The sequence below is a fragment of the Varroa destructor genome, unplaced genomic scaffold (assembly GCF_002443255.2).
Source record: "Varroa destructor unplaced genomic scaffold, Vdes_3.0 BEIS01000007.1, whole genome shotgun sequence".
In the NCBI taxonomy this organism is placed as follows: domain Eukaryota; kingdom Metazoa; phylum Arthropoda; class Arachnida; order Mesostigmata; family Varroidae; genus Varroa; species Varroa destructor.
The window spans coordinates 1239338-1258735 of NW_019211460.1; the positions used below are offsets into that span (position 1 = coordinate 1239338).

Consider the following 19398-nt stretch of genomic DNA (forward strand, 5'->3'; position numbering starts at 1 on the left):
TCGAAGAAATATCAATAATTGTTATTATTTTGGTATATCCTCCAAAACAAAGTGAGTAGTTTTGAATTTACAATTTCCGTTTAACTGTTATGATGTGAGCCGAAAGCGGAGAGCACGTGTTAGTATCTATCGCGCGACTGCTTGGTGTGTTTGGCTTATGGTCAATCACTCATCTAATCCTGACAAAAACTACGCCAGCTGAAAAAATGGTAGACGCGGCTCAAGGTGAGTGTCCTAACTGATGCATATACCGTTCTTAACGAATCTGGACAATATCTTGCCGACGAAGTGCGTACAAGGTATAAATCTCGACGACGGATTTTGTTCTCGGTTTGGCGATAGGGCTACGATATTTGCCGGCTTTACAACGACAAAAATTTGCTACCTGGCGTTTGTTGCTAGTGCTGTGTTATTGCATAATAGTGGGTCGTGTCATGCAGATTGTATGCATGTGGACTGATCCAAAGGAAGCATAATTTAGCACACGGTTAAACAACACAGGTCGTAGTTGAATCTCAAAGTATCACATATTGTTTATAGTCAACACACGTGGTATGTTGGTTGCATGCGTCAGTGCTGAAAAGGCGCCACCATTGGGCGACGCGTTGCAAACTCGAGGTTAATTGAAACTTGTCTTTTCAGTCATTTTGAAAATATAAGCAGAACGAGAATTTAGTTCCACTGTGTTAATATATTCAGTTATATGTCCTATTTAAAAAATGAGAATTCAAACGCATGTTGTAATATGTTGGATAAGAATTTTTAGCTTGCTGAACTATTTCAGCGTGTTTTGATAACTATAACTAGTTAAGTATTTGACTCCGTTTTGATAAGACTCTGCAATAAATTAGGAGTAGTACATGAAAAATCGAACATTCTGCTAGTCTCCGCATGTTAATATGTTTGCAAAAGTTCACATTAGAAATTTTTATAATTTCAATTTAGTACATCACGAATAAAGTGCGTAAATTATAAGAACATTGACAAAAATATAATAAGGGTACAACATTATCAAATAAAAGTAAAAAAATAAATAAAGTTTTAGTAAATTGTGCTTTGTGTAGAAAAATGCTCAAATGGAATATTAGGTTGACACTCCAGTGCTAGATTTTTCGAATACCACTAACGAAATTACTTTAAGTTAATTGTTAATCTTAAGTGTAAACTCCTTTCTTTTTAACTGTAAAAAATATTATTTTTACTGATGGTCTGAATTAAAAAGATAAACAATCAATGCAGTGTCTTTTTTGTATCAATTGGAGATAATACTAGATTTGTTTATATTACTAAGTGTTAATGCTTACGCTGCATTACTTTATTGCGTATCTGGTCCTTGCTGGCAGTTTCAGGAGACTATATACCTTTTTTATACTTTTTTTTTATTATTCTACATTCATTATAGAATGAAAATGTCGACACCTGTCGATGTTTCTCGACTTTCTTACATATTACCGAAATCTGATTCTTGTTGTTTCTATGTACACTTTCTATTACACACAGTGCTCGGGTCTTCGAAGAAACACAAAAAAGACAAAAAAAAATCAGCCAAGAGCGTAGGTGAGGCTCAAGTGTCAGGCGATTTTCGTATTGAACCGTCATCTGGTGCACCTACTCTAGATACATCGGAATGGCCTCTTCTTTTGAAGAACTTTGACAAACTTGTCGTCCGTACAAACCATTACACCCCTGTGCCCCAAGGCTCATCGCCTCTAAAGCGTCCCCTCAAGGAGTATTTGAAGTCTGGTTACATCAATCTTGATAAACCATCAAATCCTTCTAGTCACGAGGTCGTGTCTTGGATTAAGCGTATCCTAAAAGTCGAGAAGACAGGTCATTCTGGCACACTTGACCCGAAGACGTCAGGCTGTCTTGTCGTATGTATCGATAGAGCCACAAGGCTCGTCAAAAGTCAGCAGGGTGCCGGAAAAGAGTATGTTGGCGTCTTCCAACTGCACGAGCCACCAGAAAGCGTTGCAAAGGTAACTACACACTAAATAGCACTTATAGTGTGTTTGCTGAACGAATTCCAATGTTGATCGTTCTTTACAAATACTAAGCAAGACGCTATTTCTCTGGGCAGTCCCTCACTTATGAGGATGTCACATTAATATATGAAATGCGTTTTGTTTCGCTCCAAACATGGGCAATTCAAATATGATCATCAGAAGCTTCATTGTAACAACTCAAAACCAACTGATAGAGCGTACCACTGCGGATTTTTTGTCCTATTAACAAACCCAAATTGAGCTAATGTGATATTATAGCGGACGTTGTGACATGGCACATTTTATATCAATATTGTTTGGAAAATTTATTATTGAACAATTTTGTTGCAGGTGTACCAAGTTGTCGAAAAGCTGCAAGGAGCTTTGTTCCAACGTCCACCTCTGATTGCCGCCGTCAAGCGTCAGCTTCGGGTGCGCACAATTTACCAACAAAAATTAGTAGAATATGATGAGGAAAAGCGTTCGGGTATTTTATGGATGTCGTGCGAAGCTGGCACGTACGTGCGTACATCGTGCGTTCATATTGGCCTTCTCTGTGGGACGGGCGGTATCATGACCGAGCTACGACGCGTCCGTTCCGGCACGAATCGAGAACGTGACACGATGGTGACAATGCATGACATCAAAGATGCAATGTATGTATATGAAAACAACAGGGACGAGAGTTATCTGCGTCGGGTTGTTCGTCCCTTAGAGGGCTTGCTTACCGATAAGAAGAGGATCGTGATGAAGGATTCGTCGGTAAACGCCATCTGCTACGGTGCGAAAATCATGTTGCCTGGGGTGTTGCGCTACGATGAGGGCATCGAACTTAACGAGGAGGTCGTTGTCATGACTACCAAGGGCGAAGCAATTTGCTTAGCTATTGCTCAAATGACCTCCTCCACAATTTCGTCAGTTGACCACGGCTGTGTAGCTAAAATCAAGCGTGTCGTTATGGAGCGTGACACCTATCCCCGGTCATGGGGTCTTGGAAAGACGGCGTTGGCTAAGAAGAAGCTTATTGAGGAGGGTAAACTCGACAAATACGGACGCCCTAATGAGAAAACGCCAGCTAGCTATGTAGAGGGCGCTGCTATGGAAGTAGAAAAACCTAAGACTGCTAAGAAAACTACTGTAAAGGCCGAGTGCTCCGATGATTCTGACGAGCCGGAGAAACCTGCGAAAAAGGTTAAGAAGCCAGCTAAAAAGGAGAGTAGCTCTGAGGATAGCTCCGACTCTGATGCGGCTGCCAAACCGCCAACTAAGAAGCCCAAGGTACCCGTTAAAAAGGAAGATTCTGATGACGAGAGCTCCGATGAAGAAGTCTCTGCACCTCCCGCAAAAGCAAAAGCACCACCTGTCAAAGCGAGGAAGCCTACAGAGGCGGAAAGCAGTTCAGATGACTCCTCGGATGATGATTAGACCTTAAGCAATAGCAAACAAACACCTGTAACATTGCAAAGCATTGTTGTGGATTACATGCATATGCAGAAACAACCAGACAGTAGTTATGGTGAAAGAACGAACGACAAACGGAGAAAAAGGTGCGAGCAAGCGAGAACGAATGAGGCGAGAAATTGATGATTATTCAAACGGGAGCAAACCGGTATTATGGGACAAAACCCTTGCCTTGGCGACAGAGTTAAACAGCTACATGCACGTAGCTGTAATTGAATCGGTCTAATTTAGTTTGGGCAAGACGTGTTCCGTAAGGTTGTGCTGCACAAATCATATGAAATGATAGACGGGTCTGAGAGAGGAGGTCTTAAATACGATGTTGATTTACTTACGGTTACCCTTATTATTACTGTAGTCAACATATAATAATAGTTTATTATGATAAGTATCCTATTGTACAATAAGGACATCATACACTAAGGAAGCTGCGGTTAAGCTAATAAAAAATAACGTTCAATTTAAACTAAAGAAACATTCACTATTACACAATAACAAATATAAATAAAGCACTGAAAACCGACGCGATCGCTATGTTGGTTTGTATCACTTTTTTTAGCCTTTATTTCGATACTGCTCTTGTTGCCGCTAGATATGATAGTGGTTGGTGGTCTTTTCTCAACTTACATTATTATTGTTATTATATCAATAGTAATAATAATAATTAATATCCTTGTACCATCACCTATGTATTAGCATTTTCAGTCACGCATGTTTGCTCCCTTTTATTACATCCTTATTTAAATATGATAATAGTGTTTCCACGTTTAATTTTATCTACTGCATCAGCTTTCAGCTGTTCGCTATTAATGGGAGAGAGGCTACCCGATCGAGCATCTTCAGCTCTGTGGTTGTTTATTATCTTCAATGCAACAACGCGTTCAGAGTCGGTATCACTGTTAATATCACTCTTAGACGTAATAATAGTATTAACAGTTTGCGTACATATGATAACTCTTTTCACTTTTTTGTGTATGAATAATGGCAAAAATAATTATCGTAGATAAAGTTTTCCATTAAATATCACTGAAATAATAAAAAAATGTTGACAGGAATGACTCACTCAAGCTTCACTTGCGCTTGTATCATATGATTATCATCATCATTATATTATTATTACCGGTCATCACGATTCGTCATAATAGTTAGTACCTTAAATAGCAGAGGAGGGTTTCGCGAGTTCTTATGAGAAGCAGGAAGGGGGTTTCGTTTAAGGGTGGGCCCTCGTTTTTCTTTTGACCTTGTTTTTTGGCCATCATATGTTTGCTTGGCTGCTATCTTATAGTTCACATCATTATAATGCCTATGTCTATCAATGTGTGTGTGTATTTTATAAAGGTTAGTTAAATGATAGTAGGGAACGTTCTCATGTCAGGGTCGCGTGTGAAGGTTTATAGTAGATTAGACAGGCAAAGGTCCCAACTAACTAATAAAAGACTGACCGTTCGTTACGTTGTGCGGACGTCATTCTAACAAACTGGTGGTTAATTTATATCAGTATAATTAGGACTTCTTTGCGGTGTTAATTTTGTTGTTGATATATTATTGGTTATCGTTATGTAATTTATATATTATTATTATGGTTGTTATTATCGTTCGTATATAGCTTCTTTGTTCTAGGTTTTGATGTGGAATTGTTTTCCCCTGGAAGCTTTTCGGGCCGTGCCTTTTTCGCTCGTAATTGTCACGTTCGATATTCTGCCTCGTGTGCAGTTATGTAGCGGTGGCGGCAGTGATTCAATTTCGTACTCTTTCTTAATATGCAGTCTCGTTTTGTTAATTGCTTTTGCTGCTTGTTCTGTTTGTTATTTATATATAATATCGTAATAGTATCGTAATACGGTATGTCTGAACAGTAACGCAATTATAACACTAATAGTATAGCATTAGATATTTAACTCAGTTTTTCTACTTCTGTCTTATTTTTCTAGTTGTCTCCTCTTGTTTTCTAGTTTATTTGCTTATTATCGTCATCACTAAGGCATTATCTAACGACGCGTATTAGCTACACATGTTTTATCAATTCATAATAATTATCCTTATTACTACTAGCTTCTCCAACAATTGGCTCACGTTAACTAGCCATTACTTTTTTATGTGTTGCTTCTGCATTGGGGCTTACATTATACGGGACAGATTCGATAGATCGTTATGTCTCTTCTGTAATCTGTTAATATTATCATCGATGTACAGGTCTACCTAAACCACAAGTGCATTCAGTTGCAGTAGTTCCGTTCGGGTAGTCAAGAAGGCGTTCCTAGGCAGACGAATATGTTATTCTGGTGAAAAGGACTTTATAAATTGGGTATCTTCAGTATCCTAGTGTCATCTACGAGATCTTAGCTCTGTCTTCATCTTATTGCTGCTTGACTGTGGCGCTTCGAGCATCCCGAGTTCACGCGTGGCGACAGCATAGGCCGCCTATGGACACATACACGGCTTGCTGCTTTTAACGTTACGTAAGAGACACCTCGACCCATCTAGCCACCTACCACAACGCAACTCGATAAAGACTTGTTCAGTATTTTACGGCAGAACTTCAACAACTTGCGTAGGTCATACATTAACCAGACCTGAGATTTTTACTGTAGATGTTTCTTATCGGTTATTTTCCTTAGTTTGCTACCCATTCTTCCTGAATGTTCGAAGATAGTCTTTTTTAGCGTGTCGATTTCTCCTCATATAACTACGAGCTCTGGCTACGAGCGTGACTAATGAGTTTGTTCAAACGTACAGACCGGCCAGGAGGCATGGTTCTCACTTTAACTAAGCGAAGTCCACCAGGAAGTGGCATGATGCTAACTTGCCTTATATTCGAAAGTTAGACACGCAAGGTATTTTATTCAATTAAATGAATTCGTTTCCGTCTCCTTTAATGCCCACAAGTACAAATATGTTGAAGCAATCGGAAAAGATATTTAGTAAGTAACATCGCTCACCCTAGTGTTTAGAAAGGAACATCATTTGTAATGTCTTAGTCAATCGTTTGTTCGGAGATTCACCAGAAGCACTGATTTGAAACGGTTATCTAATTCAATGGGCTGCCCCTATTAACATCAATGGTTTTGTAGAGAGGCATTGCGTTTACCTTACTTAACATCGTATGCATGGATTACGGCATCTAGATACTGATCGGCGTTTACTAGGCTCGAAGGGTGATCACTGTCATTCAGCCAATATCCGTCATGATATCAGTGGGTGGTACATACATTTCAGATATCTGTGTGCATAGCGCCGAAATCCGAAACATGCATCATGCTGCCACCTTAAAAGTGCGGCTCTAGGGCGTCAACAATAAGTTGGGCGACTCCATCCCTACTGGCTCGGACAGTTAACCGATACATCCCAGCGTTGCGATTTGGCTCCAGCCTTAGCAGAAGGCCAACCTGCAAAAGTGGATCGTCATAAAATGCAAAGGGCATAATGATGCGTTTATTTCGCTTTTGTCCTATTGAACTAGATGATAATGATAATGATGTTATTTGTGTAGTGAACTTTGTAATTGTTATACGAACTTAACATAAAGCAACCAATGTTATATTATGTATCAGACGAAATTAATTATATCTTATCGAATACTTGGTTTCTAGTTGCTGAATTAATTTTTCGAAATAGCACAGCACTAATCATAGAGCATGCGACTGGCTTGTTCGATCAAGACAAACCTGTCCTTGTTTGGTGTGGAGAATCCCTGCTCCGACTAGATTATCGGCATTTGGATCGACCTACAAACAAGCCACATTGTAAGAATCGTAAATTTATTTTTAGTTTTGGGATATTAAAAGCTTATCAAGGGCAACAGATGTTAGCCGATTATTAAAAAAAAAATTACCCAGAACTTCACAGTTCTTCAAAAAGTACTTTCTTCAGGACATAAACCTTTCGAATGATATATTACCTATTTTTTTTTTAAATTAAAGCTAGCCTCGATATTCTTAAAAAGCTCCTACCCCTTGTAGGACACCAAAGCCGAAACCGGATAACTTAAGGCTCTCGTCCGTCTGTGGTCCGTTTGCACGAAAGATTCGTTGCTCTTCTTGAGAGGGATTCGTCAGGTTTTTCCAGCGTATAAAGAAAGCTTCCGCGTTCATTATTGTTCCTGCAGAAGATACATATTACGTTTTCCTCAATACAACGTTTCATTTTGACGATGTACTCTTGATAGACGTTTAATTTATGCCTATTTCTGATCCCTAGCTTTCTTCGTTAAACGGCGTTATCTCGCAGTAAATTTACTTCTTTGCGACAGTAGTGATGTCCTTTGTAAAATGCATACAGTTTGGAGGCTAAGCTAATTGTTGTATGTCCCGCATATTTGATGTAATGCCTGATCTAAGTTAGCAGCTCCAGATACGGAAACCTGGGCCTGGAATTTCGTTAGGAAATCCCTATTATAATCCAGTATATGGTATATTGATGATGATTAATTGAATGAAACGATTTTCGTTCATTGCGCGTTCCTGATATATAGACTTCGACAGCGGTGATGGATGCATGAACGCACAAAAATACTGGCACACACAGGGTTTTCACATAAGTTAAATGTTCAAGGAGCTTGTGTAAGTGGAAGACTCATTAGGCGAATACTTTGAAGCTTTTAAGAGGCCTACTTATTATGTTTACTCAACTTGGGCAGTGATCGACTAAAACAAAATATTAAACGCACAGACATATTTGGCAATTGAACCGGCCTGAGCGTCGGGACAACTATAGGCTTGGTGTCTCAAAAGTAGCTCTTTATATTATTTAGTACTAGTAGTTATCACCTTAAGCTTCTCTAATTATCATAAGTTTATTTGATAGAGCCAAAACTCGTTTCCGTCTGCTCGAATAATAATCTCTGTTTTTGTTTGAATAGCGGTATTGTATGATCAAATACTTGGCCAGTGAAACAAGTTTTTATATAATTTGAATATGCCACACGTTGACTAGGCGACCCATATTAATTTGAGAAAGCTATGAGGGCTAGCCCCGATAACATGGCTACCCTCCATATCCTAGAATTTGAAATAACTGAAAGCTTTCTATTAATGGGCCGTTACATAATTGTACCTTCGAGGAACTTGTGCAAGAACACCGGCAGTTGTACCATGAATTTTTGCGGTACGCCACAATATGTGAATGTGATGTTCAACTGTGGTTTATCCACTTGGAATCCTGTCGCTTCGACGTTGATGGTTTGTTCAACCTGAGCTTCTGCCTCCACCGTCTGGTCGACTTCTGATGCCATCGCTGTTAGACCTATTTTTTCATCATAAAAAGCGTTCAAATAATTATACGACTTCGCAAAGAACGTTCCAATTGAACAGAGTATAACACAATTCATTGCTGCTGGCTACCAATAAACGAAATGACTGGTACGCCCACAAAGAAAGAAACCGTAAGGGCTACATACAAACGACAAACAAGAAGGTAAGACATCTTCTTTATGTTAGAGTATCCGTCTAAATCATGACAGACATCACATAATAACAGATGAACTCATTAAAACACCGTAACCATAGACAGCACATTACCGTTAAGGCTATTCGACGCAAGAGCAGCGACAAAACCGTTTAATCGTACTGGGCTCTTATTCCCGTAGAAGACGCTGAGTCGTCCCAAGCTTTGTCGAAACTCGGCCTAGTATAAATATTACATCAATATTTGAGAATGTATGTGTGTGACATGCATCATAGGGGGCTTGAAGTTTATTTATAGAAGAACTGATTGTAGACTATTTTAATACCGTTAATTGAACGAACATCGTAGAAGTGCTCTCGAGAAACTAACCTTAACCCCAATTTGAAGGATGTCATTTTCAAATACGACACCCTGGTTTTTGAGTGCGAGTTTAGCAAGGCCCTCTTCGTTCGTTGTACCCAGTGATACTGGAGGAGTCGTACGGTGGTCTTCAGCTGAAATAGCATAATATATTATAAGTACAAAAAATAAACAAGCGAATTTACTTACGTGTATGTTATACACGTTCAATTCCTGCACTATCAAGTGTTAAGTTCATTAGGTTTGTTAATTTAACTAATCATTTTATCATTCTACAAATTGGGCTCAGCTTATAGGCGTCGACCTCATGCAAGAGACGTTAAAGTAATATACAAAAAATGCCTATTTGGTTAGAAATAGCTTTATGTAATTACCCTGTAGATGTAATAATATTTGGAACAGTTATGTAAACAGACCTTCTGCAGCAACAGGTCGAGCATTAACAGGCGTCACTTCATCCCCGAGTCCAAGCAAGTCCGCCATTACAGCGGCGCTCCCGTTGTCCGTTGGAGGCGGGGCAGCTGGCAGTATATCCTTTAAAAGTATTATTATTATTGCATAGTTAATATTTCTATTGTTTCTTGTAAAGCTGAACTTTTGCCCCTTGTAACAAGATCTTTTCTAGCGTCATTATGCAATTCACTGCCTTTTCAGTAATAACTATTAACACGAAGTTAATAAACACAATATTTTGGTATGTAAGTTTTAGGTACCTGTGCTGCCCGAATATTTTCTTTAGCGGATGCCTGGACACCTTCAGTCATGTTGGGTCGTTTTCTTTTTAAAATTGCCAAAATCGAGCTTTCACGCTCAGCAAACGGAGGCATCTCTTCGAGAACAGTCGCCAGGACATCCTGTGATGCCACCTATAATTCAATTCATTAAGATTAAGTTGCATAAACTTTAACGAATTTTGTGATCTAGGACCTAATTCAATAATCAATCTGACAGACAAGCACCACATAGTTTGTCGAGCCTAGTTAGATGTTTATACTGATTAACGAATGTATTTTTGCAAACGAATGTATTTTGAATCTTAACTTTTCAGAAAAACGCGAGTGATTATATAAAATAACAAATAAGCAAGCCATGTTTATTTAGATTCTTTAATGATGGGGTTGATGAATGTGTTACCCCAGTACAAGGCCATGAAATTGCTTCCTCACACCTGGCTCAATGCGAGGTACTCAACAGCTCTCTGTTGCAGTTCGTTATCAGCGCACCGCACATTGGAATCTTGTCCTAAAACGGCCTGAACCTCGTGTTTGATTTCTGGGAAAAGGTTGATGAATTTCACATACGTCGTAAGAAGCAGACACCGTGTAGGCAGTGAGCATAGATGGTATTTGGAGTGCAGAAGGCGGAATTGCACCTAAATGGGTAACAGTCCCTTGGTCAATAAGTGTGCTTAAATTTAAGCCGTTACTCCTGTTAGTGTCAGACTCACAAGTTAAAAGAGAAAAATAAGCGGGTAATCGTTTATGGGATATGAATACAAGAATATTTCTTCTATATTGTATAAAGTGTACACTCTTTTCGCCGGAGTTAAATTAACGATATTCGACTTTTTCAGCTAGCAATTTAGCCAATCAATCCGTTGCGTCCATTATCGATACGGATACAACATGAACCGTGAAACTGTTCTGAAGTGTATTAATTAAATCGGTTAAAAGCGAAAAAGAAACGTGTTTACTTAGTAAGCGCGCAGTGTACGCAACAGTTAATCACAGAAGTGATGCAACTAATAAAAGAAGTATCCATTGACTTTAATTATTCACTACAGATGTCCTCAATAACCAACGAAAATTCACTTTGGTCACATAGAGGTTGACACTAATTAATTCCCGTTGATAATATCCTCACGGAAAAGTATGGCTGCATGATACCAGTTTTGTCGCCCTACAATGATTTCAAATAAAGTAGGCAGGCGCTGACGAAACCAACCATAGGTCCCGAGCGAGAATCGCCTGCAATTAGATTTCCGAATTCTCCAAGGATATAGCCTGCCACCTTGACCATGTTCTCGTGACAGGCAGGCGCCTGTAGTGCCTCAAAGACCGTTTTTGCTGAATAGCCCTGAACGTCATCTCTGTTGATTACTATTTGGACGACACGATACCAAACTTCCTCGCTGCAAACGTTTATCATAACAAAATGTAGTTAATATATGAAACACCACAGGCTATCAACTGTTAACATAAATAAATACTGCTTCTCATATATGTAATGACTGAACTATTATATATTAAAACTAGAATAAATAATGTTATAACAAGTTAATGTTGTAATATACTATTAACGGACGCTTGATGCTTTGAGGTTTGGTAATTGATTTGATTTCGGCGAGTACGTGTAACAAAATCATTCTCACCTGACATAATCGCCGGCAATACGAATTAGGTTTAGGATGACATCGACATACCATGAATAGTCTGATGCATATTTTTCTGCCAAAATCGCAACCTGTAATAACAACATCCAGGTCAAAATAAGCGAGTCCGACCAACAAGGGTGGTCTATAAATCTCTATATACCTGATGCTAATTACCCCTATAAATGCAGAAAGTATATTTTCCTTAAAACGAACCTTAAGAACCATTTCCTCACGGATGGCGTAGTCAGCGCTCTCAAGGTAGGCGAGCATCTCGCTGACGATATCCTCGGCGTTTCCGCGGTCGCACATTGCGTACAGCAGGTCTACGGCCCTCTGACGCACCGAAATATCGCGCTCGCTCTTCAGAGCTGCCACTACCGTTTCCTGGTGCCGCTTGACGGCCTCGTGAGAGAATTCCGACGTCGCCAAAAGACATAGTGACTCTAATGCCAAATAGCGGAGATTCGTCTCACGATGCTGCAGGAAGGTGCCTAACTGATTGCAGGCCCTTACCTAACAGAATAAAAAAACCACGGGGTGTAACTGTAAAAAGCCTCATTTGGTACTTCAGGCATCATACTGGCATAACACAGTGCAACCATAATCGGTTTTCAGAATAGATATAAAACCGCCATAATGATCTACTCACCAGGAGGGAGGGTTCAACAGCTGCTCCCAGCCGATCCATGTGAATAATTAGTGAAATGGCCTCAAAGAGTACAGCATTCTTTGCATTGGAGTGTTGAACTTTCTTTGACTTTGGCGGTTCTTGCGCACGGTTCAGGAGAGAATCCAGGCATTCGTTTAAACGTCCCTTCACTATTCGAAGCAATTCAAATTAAAAGAAGTTATGGTGTCGTAGTTGTTGTCATTACTATTAATATTATTGTTATTGTCAGACCAATCTTGTAAAAAAAATCGCTAATTGACCAATGTTACAGGTTTACGAGGTATATAACCTCATTAGATTACGACAAGATCTGTATATACAACAAACTTAACTAACAAAATTTAACTAACAAAATTAACTAACAAATTAATCAGAAATTTGTGCAAATTGCTAAGCTTAATTCATGTATGAGTTAGTCTCATGAAGATCGACTAAGTTCTGTTGTCACTGGTTTTCAACAGCAATACTTAGCTTTAATTAAGTTTAATTAAATTAACTGTTTTATGCAACGTACCCCCGGGATCTTCTGGAGGTGGGTAATTTTGTAGAAGTCGAAGCAATTTGATCGAAAGCCACGGCGCCGGCACGAAGTAATACGTGTAGTCCTGCAGATCCGTATACGATGCTGTGACAATGCGACTTAGCCTCGAAACTGTCAGACTGACGCAGGCCTTGTATTCTTCAGGGGAACGTTTTGCTAGCGCATCGATCAAACTAAATATCGACAAAATGCAAATGTTTCTGAAAATTTCAGTATCTTATAATTAATCCTCACTGCTCCTAGTTGCAAGCTGCGGTGACACCATGCCGACAAATTAACTACGAACTTAAGCAGTTTTAATTGGCGAAGCTAGAAGTTCCATTGAATTCAGATTATGTACATGCCATATCTTGTGGTATTTGTAGGTCTGTTCGTCTATCTGCACGTCGACTTCGGAACAAAGGTGTTGTTAAGATAAGTCGGCCTGGCCCATTCAAATCACTGCCCGAAGCCTGGCCTGGATCTTAAAAAAGGGACCAATATAGTTTCTGATAATTACAGCCAGTAGTTTTTAGCGTTTGGCTGTAAAAATAATGGTGTAATAATAATAGAATAGTACTGTCGGACTAGCTATGCCTGATCGGATAACCACATTGCTTTGCTTAGTTAGAGAAATTTGAAGCATGATTTACGTAGGTAAGGGAATCCGTAAAGTATTTGCGCTGCTTTGTGTTTACCTGACAGCAGCAGTGACAACGCCAAGGTGAGGATCATTGAGCAGATGTATAATTCGAGTCGTCCACTCCCCCGATGGTGCGACATCTGCATTCGCGCGAAGGAGCCGCAATAAACATAGAGCTGCACTCTGCTTAACGACGTCTAGGGTGTCCCCGTTGACTAGAAGCTTAGGTATCTCGTTAGCGAACGTTTCCGCCATCTCACGGGAACCAATATTTGCGATACACTGAATTCATACATTTGCATGCATGCATACAGTTAGTTTAAATGCATGTACTAGGCAGATATCGAATACAAACGATCTGTCTCAGTCACTACTATAACCCATAGGTCCGCCTAGTCCCATACTAAAGTTAAGCAGCGAACACACGTGATCTGGCCATAAGAACAAAAAACATGAGATATATATGTATGAGTATGGAACATATTTGTTATTAACAGTTACTAACCTGTAACGCGAGATTAACATGAATGGGGTTTCTGGCACAAAGGTCATTCTTGACACTCTGCACAATCAGACGCATCAGGTCATTGCCTTCATCCAGTAGTACCGAAATGAAGAGGTACCCAATTTGCTTTTCGGAGTATTTATTCGACGACAGAAGGTTTACTGCTTCCATATGTCCGAAATCGATGTCATGTCCAAGTAAGAAGATAAACAGTAGCTGAAATTACAATAGTATCAATACGAACATTTTTGTAACATATATGCTTATCGTAGTATATTAACCTTTATAGTGGTTGCAACTGAACGCTTAAGCCTTATTAGACATAAAAGGCAAGGAACATATGAGCGAAATATATAAAACAATGTTTAGTGGCTAATTGCGTCAAATGAAGATTCTGCACCTGATGTGAGTCACCAAAAGTATGGACTCTACTCTACTGGTTTGATTCAGCTCCTCAGTTAAATTTCATTACAACTATTGGGAGAAGTTTTATCACTCGACTATCAAGGCTAACCGGTCAGGTGCCTCTAGGAGGGGTGTTGATTCGATTCTACGATAACAAGGATAGGAATCATCGAATGTAGATGCACATCCCGTTTGTACTCATCATCATTCACGTTAATGCTGACTGAGCCAATTTACATTAAAACATCATATGTAGAGCAATAAAGTCATAAATATTCACATGCGCTCCATATAGTGCCGTCTGAATTAATTGAACATTTCAAATTGCCATCTTCGGCAGTAAAAATCTGTCACAGAACGTTTCTTTCTGTCATTTTACGAAACTATGCTGAGTGTTGTATTCTACACGTTTGTGTGTACGATAAATATTTTTAAAGTAATTACCTCATAGATATTGACTTCACACCTTTGAGTCAGATACGTTACTAAGGTTTTTTTTTTTTCTCTAGGACACAATTAATAACCCTGGGCGAAGATGAAGAAATTTTCCTTAATCTAGTGGTTTTTGCTAAAAATAGATTCAAGTAGATTTGAACAGATGATTTATTATTTACGTATCTAGATTTGTCTCCGGTAATCCCAAGGGTTTTTTCCATTGTTCAAATCACGTATCTCCAAATAGAGCATTTTGTTTCATCTGCCTTATTGCAAAATAGCGTTCAAATTTCTGTAACGGTATAGTGCTAATGGCTTGCCATGATTCTGGTGCGGATTTGCCGTATAGACGATATATCCCCCAAACACAACATAAAGTTAAAAACGGGACTGACCTAAGCCGCGTATTTGCTATGTCTAATATTGTCATTTTGAATTGTAATTTTGAAGTGATATTATGAAATATTGAAGAAAGTGAGCTCCGCCATACAACCTCGTCCTTCCGCGCCGATATTTCATTGACAACGTCAAACGAAGCACTATGCTTGTATATTATCTTTTACTCCACTAACAAAGCGCTTCTTCGAACACACAGTCTAAGCAGACGTGCCCGTACGATTGGATTGGAGTACACGTCTGAAAAGTTCAAAACCGCTTTGCTCATGCAATACGGCGCCACGGCAATCTCAGACGGCACGCCCTAGAATTGGATAGTCGCGACGCGCTTCATTTCTGCATTTGCAGTAAAATAAGTAGATTTACTATGGTTAATTTATACAATTCTAGTAGAAAAAATTACGTCGAATGAATCAGTAGCTCGTGAATTGAGTTTTCTCTGGTTGTATATGCTGATTGTGACTCGCTGTAGTCAGAATATCAGTCATGTGTATAGGTCTACATTTTTCGATCATCAAAACTAGTCGGCTTGTGATTTTTAGAACACCGAAGAGTAGTCGAACTGGTGCTAATAGTCGCTTGCCATGTACACTGCAATTGCTATATTAGACTAGTGTTCAGCAGGTTCATACACATCGAAGTTCACCTCTTTCATCTGCAAAAGTCATTGCATATTAGATGGGCTGGCAGATTAAATTATAGAAGAAAATTAACAGACTCGGCATCAAACATTATTCACCTTGATTCAAACCAAGAAATATCTCACGATCATTGCAATAATAAAGGTCCATATACCCAATGATGTAACCCAAGATACCGTCTATTGGCTATATTGCTGCAAGCTGGCCATATTGCGTTTCAAACGAATAGAATAAACGAACTACAGGATCGAATCGGGCAAACCAGAAGAGACTGCTGAATGTTTATGATATGCCTGCGCAGTTTCTTTGGTAAGTAATCTCTACAGCTGCATGTTTTGTCTCTTTGTAGTTATTTGAATAATTCCTTAAAAAATTTTATCTACTAACTTCAGTTCGACGAAGTGATGGGTATTTAAACAAGTAGCAGACAAATTAATTCGAGTGAACGCGGCCCACATATATATATATATGTATATATATGATGCAGTAAAATACATAAAGCGAGATAAAAAAACATGTTTTTACTGTTTATGAAGCTGCCTTAACCTTAACGTAGTTGGATTCTATATGATAACTAACAATACGCCAAACAAGACAATGATCTTATGAACACTTAGTAACTGAGCAGAGCGACAGCTAATAGACGGTGCCGGCTGGCTGTATAAATTTATGTTATGCATAGAAACGATCATAGTTTAATTTTGGTACATGGCAGACGTACATCATACCTTGCAAACATATTTCTTCTTTTGATACCCGTCAAGGGTTTTGTCTCCTTTAAACTTAGAACGAATATTCGCTAATTCTTTATTGATGCGCTTAATTTCTGCTTCCTTGCTTTTACAGTTACGGATGTCCGAAATGAACACCGCAAGACCTCGAATCCCATCCCCCCTGACCGCTGGCATTTTGAGAGCAATTTTGGCGGCCGATTGGGCCCCAATAGGGCCTTTACACTACGCAGATCAACACGAAGGCATCCAAATTCTTTAACTTTTTGACGATGATTGCACCTGGCTAGCGAAACCGTCCAGTCCTCTAACGTGCATGTTTTTTCACGCACTCCTATCAACGAAGGTCGAACACCGTCAACGTATCGAGAGAAGAATAGAAGCACCTTGTTTGTAGATAATCTTTCAATATATTCCCTTTCTGCATTCGGTATTTGTTACTCCTGCTGTCAAAAGAAAGCACCTTCACTTTGTTGCGGTCTTTAACGTCTTCTTGACGGATGCAGTCACTTGCCACCGCGCACAGGATACGCACACTGATTTACTGTGTCGCAGAGGTACTAGACAGGTCAGGACTGGCCGCGGAAGAAGACTGCAGTAGGATACAGCAAGTCGAAAAGAGAAGGCACAGTGTCCTTAGGTTAATTGAGTTGTCCTCGTCGATGTCGAACGTGCACCACAGACCAGCATACTAAACACATAGACAGTTTTTGAGAAAGGATCATACGGCTATGATGATGATAAGGATAAAAGAAGTGTACGTGCGTGTGTGTGGATGGCAAGCTCTGGTGCTGAGGGTGGCAGGCCGTCATGGGCTTAGGAGGAGACGGTCTACCGGCAGTGGCGACAATAGTGGTGCTAGCAATTGTAGTCCGTGGAGGTTCAACGCGCCCAGGAGCGGTCGCAACCAGGAACGATTGCGCTCTCAGGTCCTCCGTACATGCGTATTTGCACACGGAGGAGGTGTACAGACCTACACCCGGAGCCAATGTCTGCGAGTGTCCGAACACAGAGTCTACTCAAGCCTCCAGAGTCGGCTCCAGCGATTGGTTGGACCCAGTCACTACCACTGCGATCGCTGCTGCTGCCGTCGCTTTCAACCTCGGAGAACTATTGCGTACTGTACACCACCAGCAAACCTCACTCTCTCGTTCTTTGTCGAGGAGCCTTTTCGTAGACTCACTATGTCGGAGAGTCGCTCGCTGACTGGCTAGAAAGAAAGGGCGGCTTCGCAGAGCGCGTCAACGCAGAACAGCGGACACAGTGATGAAGAGGACCAAACCGATCGAAAGAGAGCTCTGAGAGGACACAGGTAGTCGGGAAGGCCGTCGCTCAGTCGCTCTCTCGCTATTCAGATCGGGTGGTAAGAGTAGGAAAGACTCTGCCCACTACTAGTGCTGCTGTATGTACTATTGACCATTGCCCGAAGACCATGCGTCATATAGCAGAGTGCCACGGTTGGCACTGCCGGCAAAAAGAGAACGAATTAACTAACCACCCCGCTCTCAAACAGTTTCTGCCAAACGGAGCTCGAATTCCCTAATCCACCGTAGATGGCGCCAGCGTCTAAGGGCCGTGAGAGGACTAGGAAGAGCGGATTTAACAGTATTATTATATCTCGTGTTGGTACACTACGGAATGAAGACAAAATACCGTCAGTTATAGTTAACTTCGTAGATAACCTGTCTTGGTAGGTTATATAAAATGAACTTTACAGCCAATCCGCACTTCATAAGCTGTTTCAAAATTTGCTATGTGCATACGCTTGTATTCTGTGGTTGAGCTATATGTGATAAATAGGAATTCATTGTGTATTCAAATATATCTACCAATTCCAATTTATTCCTGACATTTTCTTCGTATTTTATGCTTTAGTAGATGACACCTTCGGCGAAATAATTTGTATTCATTATTCGCGCACAATACTTTATGTTAAAAACTACAACTTGCTATTGGCAGAGTTGGGGGATATAAAGATGAAACTTTTTGTGACCTAATTCGAGACTATACAGAATTTATCGAAGAAGAAAGATACTTGGTTTCGTCAATCGTTAAGCCAGATTCAGTTAATTTCTAAAGGTAACTATAGTGACATACAGTCAGCTGGAGAAGCAAGTTCGGAAGTTAGCCAGAGCTTTGTAAAAATTTGGAACTTGTTCAGGTGCCAAAGTGCAATTATATGCGGACAGGTCGTTGAATTCATTCATCGGACAATAAGCAGTCCGGTTTTACAATGTTGATATACTTGCATTTAAGCTGTACAAAACTATAAACAAGATATATTGAGTATAAGTTCCAGAAGGAGGAGGCTAAAGTTTACGTCGAAATCAAAGATGTCGCCAACTTCGATAAGGCAGCTCATTTTCTTCTTGGTGATCCAGGTGTCATGTATAAAAGGTGATCATTATCTTAGGTACACCGAAGACACCCGTTCCAGAAGACGAAATGACTTACCATCATAAGTTACTTGAGGCAGAGTTCGTCAAATTAAACGACGTACGCATTGGGAAATATGTTTCTATTACGTCGTATGCCTCTAGTTCCACAGACATACCTCAAGGCGTTATGTAGAACCATTTTAATTCCGTCGCTGGTTTAGCATTACGTCCTCATCGTATCTTGTCATTTGTGGACAAGAGTACCATTTTCTACTACTCAGTATATTAAGCCACATTTCCGGGATAGTAGGTTCTGAATAAATGCTTGCAAACGGACCCCCTTCAAAGCTAGTTCGGCATGAAGTTGATGCAGGGCTTCTAATCCGCATTGAAAAGTGTCAGGCTACTATTTTTGAAATTTTCTTATGAGAACGCTGATGCTTAACGTTCACCAATATCCAAACAGCAAAAAGATTTTGTCTGGCCGTCGGCTG

The 19398-nt window shown here is 40.0% G+C and overlaps 2 protein-coding genes across 3 annotated transcripts; one reads left to right on the forward strand and one right to left on the reverse strand.

Moving 5' to 3' along the window:
- Positions 1–59: 59 nt before the first annotated feature.
- Positions 60–3992, forward strand: Nop60B (dyskerin pseudouridine synthase 1 Nop60B). Its single transcript, XM_022813658.2, has 3 exons — positions 60–225; positions 1501–1979; positions 2337–3992. Exons 1-3 carry the CDS (start codon positions 207–209, stop codon positions 3408–3410), a joined length of 1572 nt encoding a protein of 523 aa, XP_022669393.1. The 5' UTR covers positions 60–206; the 3' UTR covers positions 3411–3992.
- On the reverse strand, positions 3980–18242 carry LOC111253751 (AP-2 complex subunit alpha-like). 2 transcript variants are annotated; one of them, XM_022813656.2, is made up of 17 exons: positions 16524–18242; positions 13919–14134; positions 13469–13695; positions 12765–12991; positions 12230–12399; positions 11794–12093; positions 11578–11669; positions 11151–11337; positions 10375–10578; positions 9920–10072; positions 9623–9740; positions 9216–9340; positions 8960–9065; positions 8496–8684; positions 7394–7542; positions 7109–7168; positions 3980–6829 (listed from the first exon to the last, which is right to left on the reverse strand). In XM_022813656.2, the coding sequence occupies exons 1-17, from the start codon at positions 16701–16703 to the stop codon at positions 6710–6712; spliced, it is 2823 nt and encodes a 940-aa protein (XP_022669391.1). In that variant the 5' UTR covers positions 16704–18242; the 3' UTR covers positions 3980–6709. The 2 variants fall into 2 exon arrangements, with proteins under 2 accessions (XP_022669391.1, XP_022669392.1); XM_022813657.2 differs by having other exon boundaries at positions 12765–12964; positions 16524–18230.
- Positions 18243–19398: the final 1156 nt, after the last annotated feature.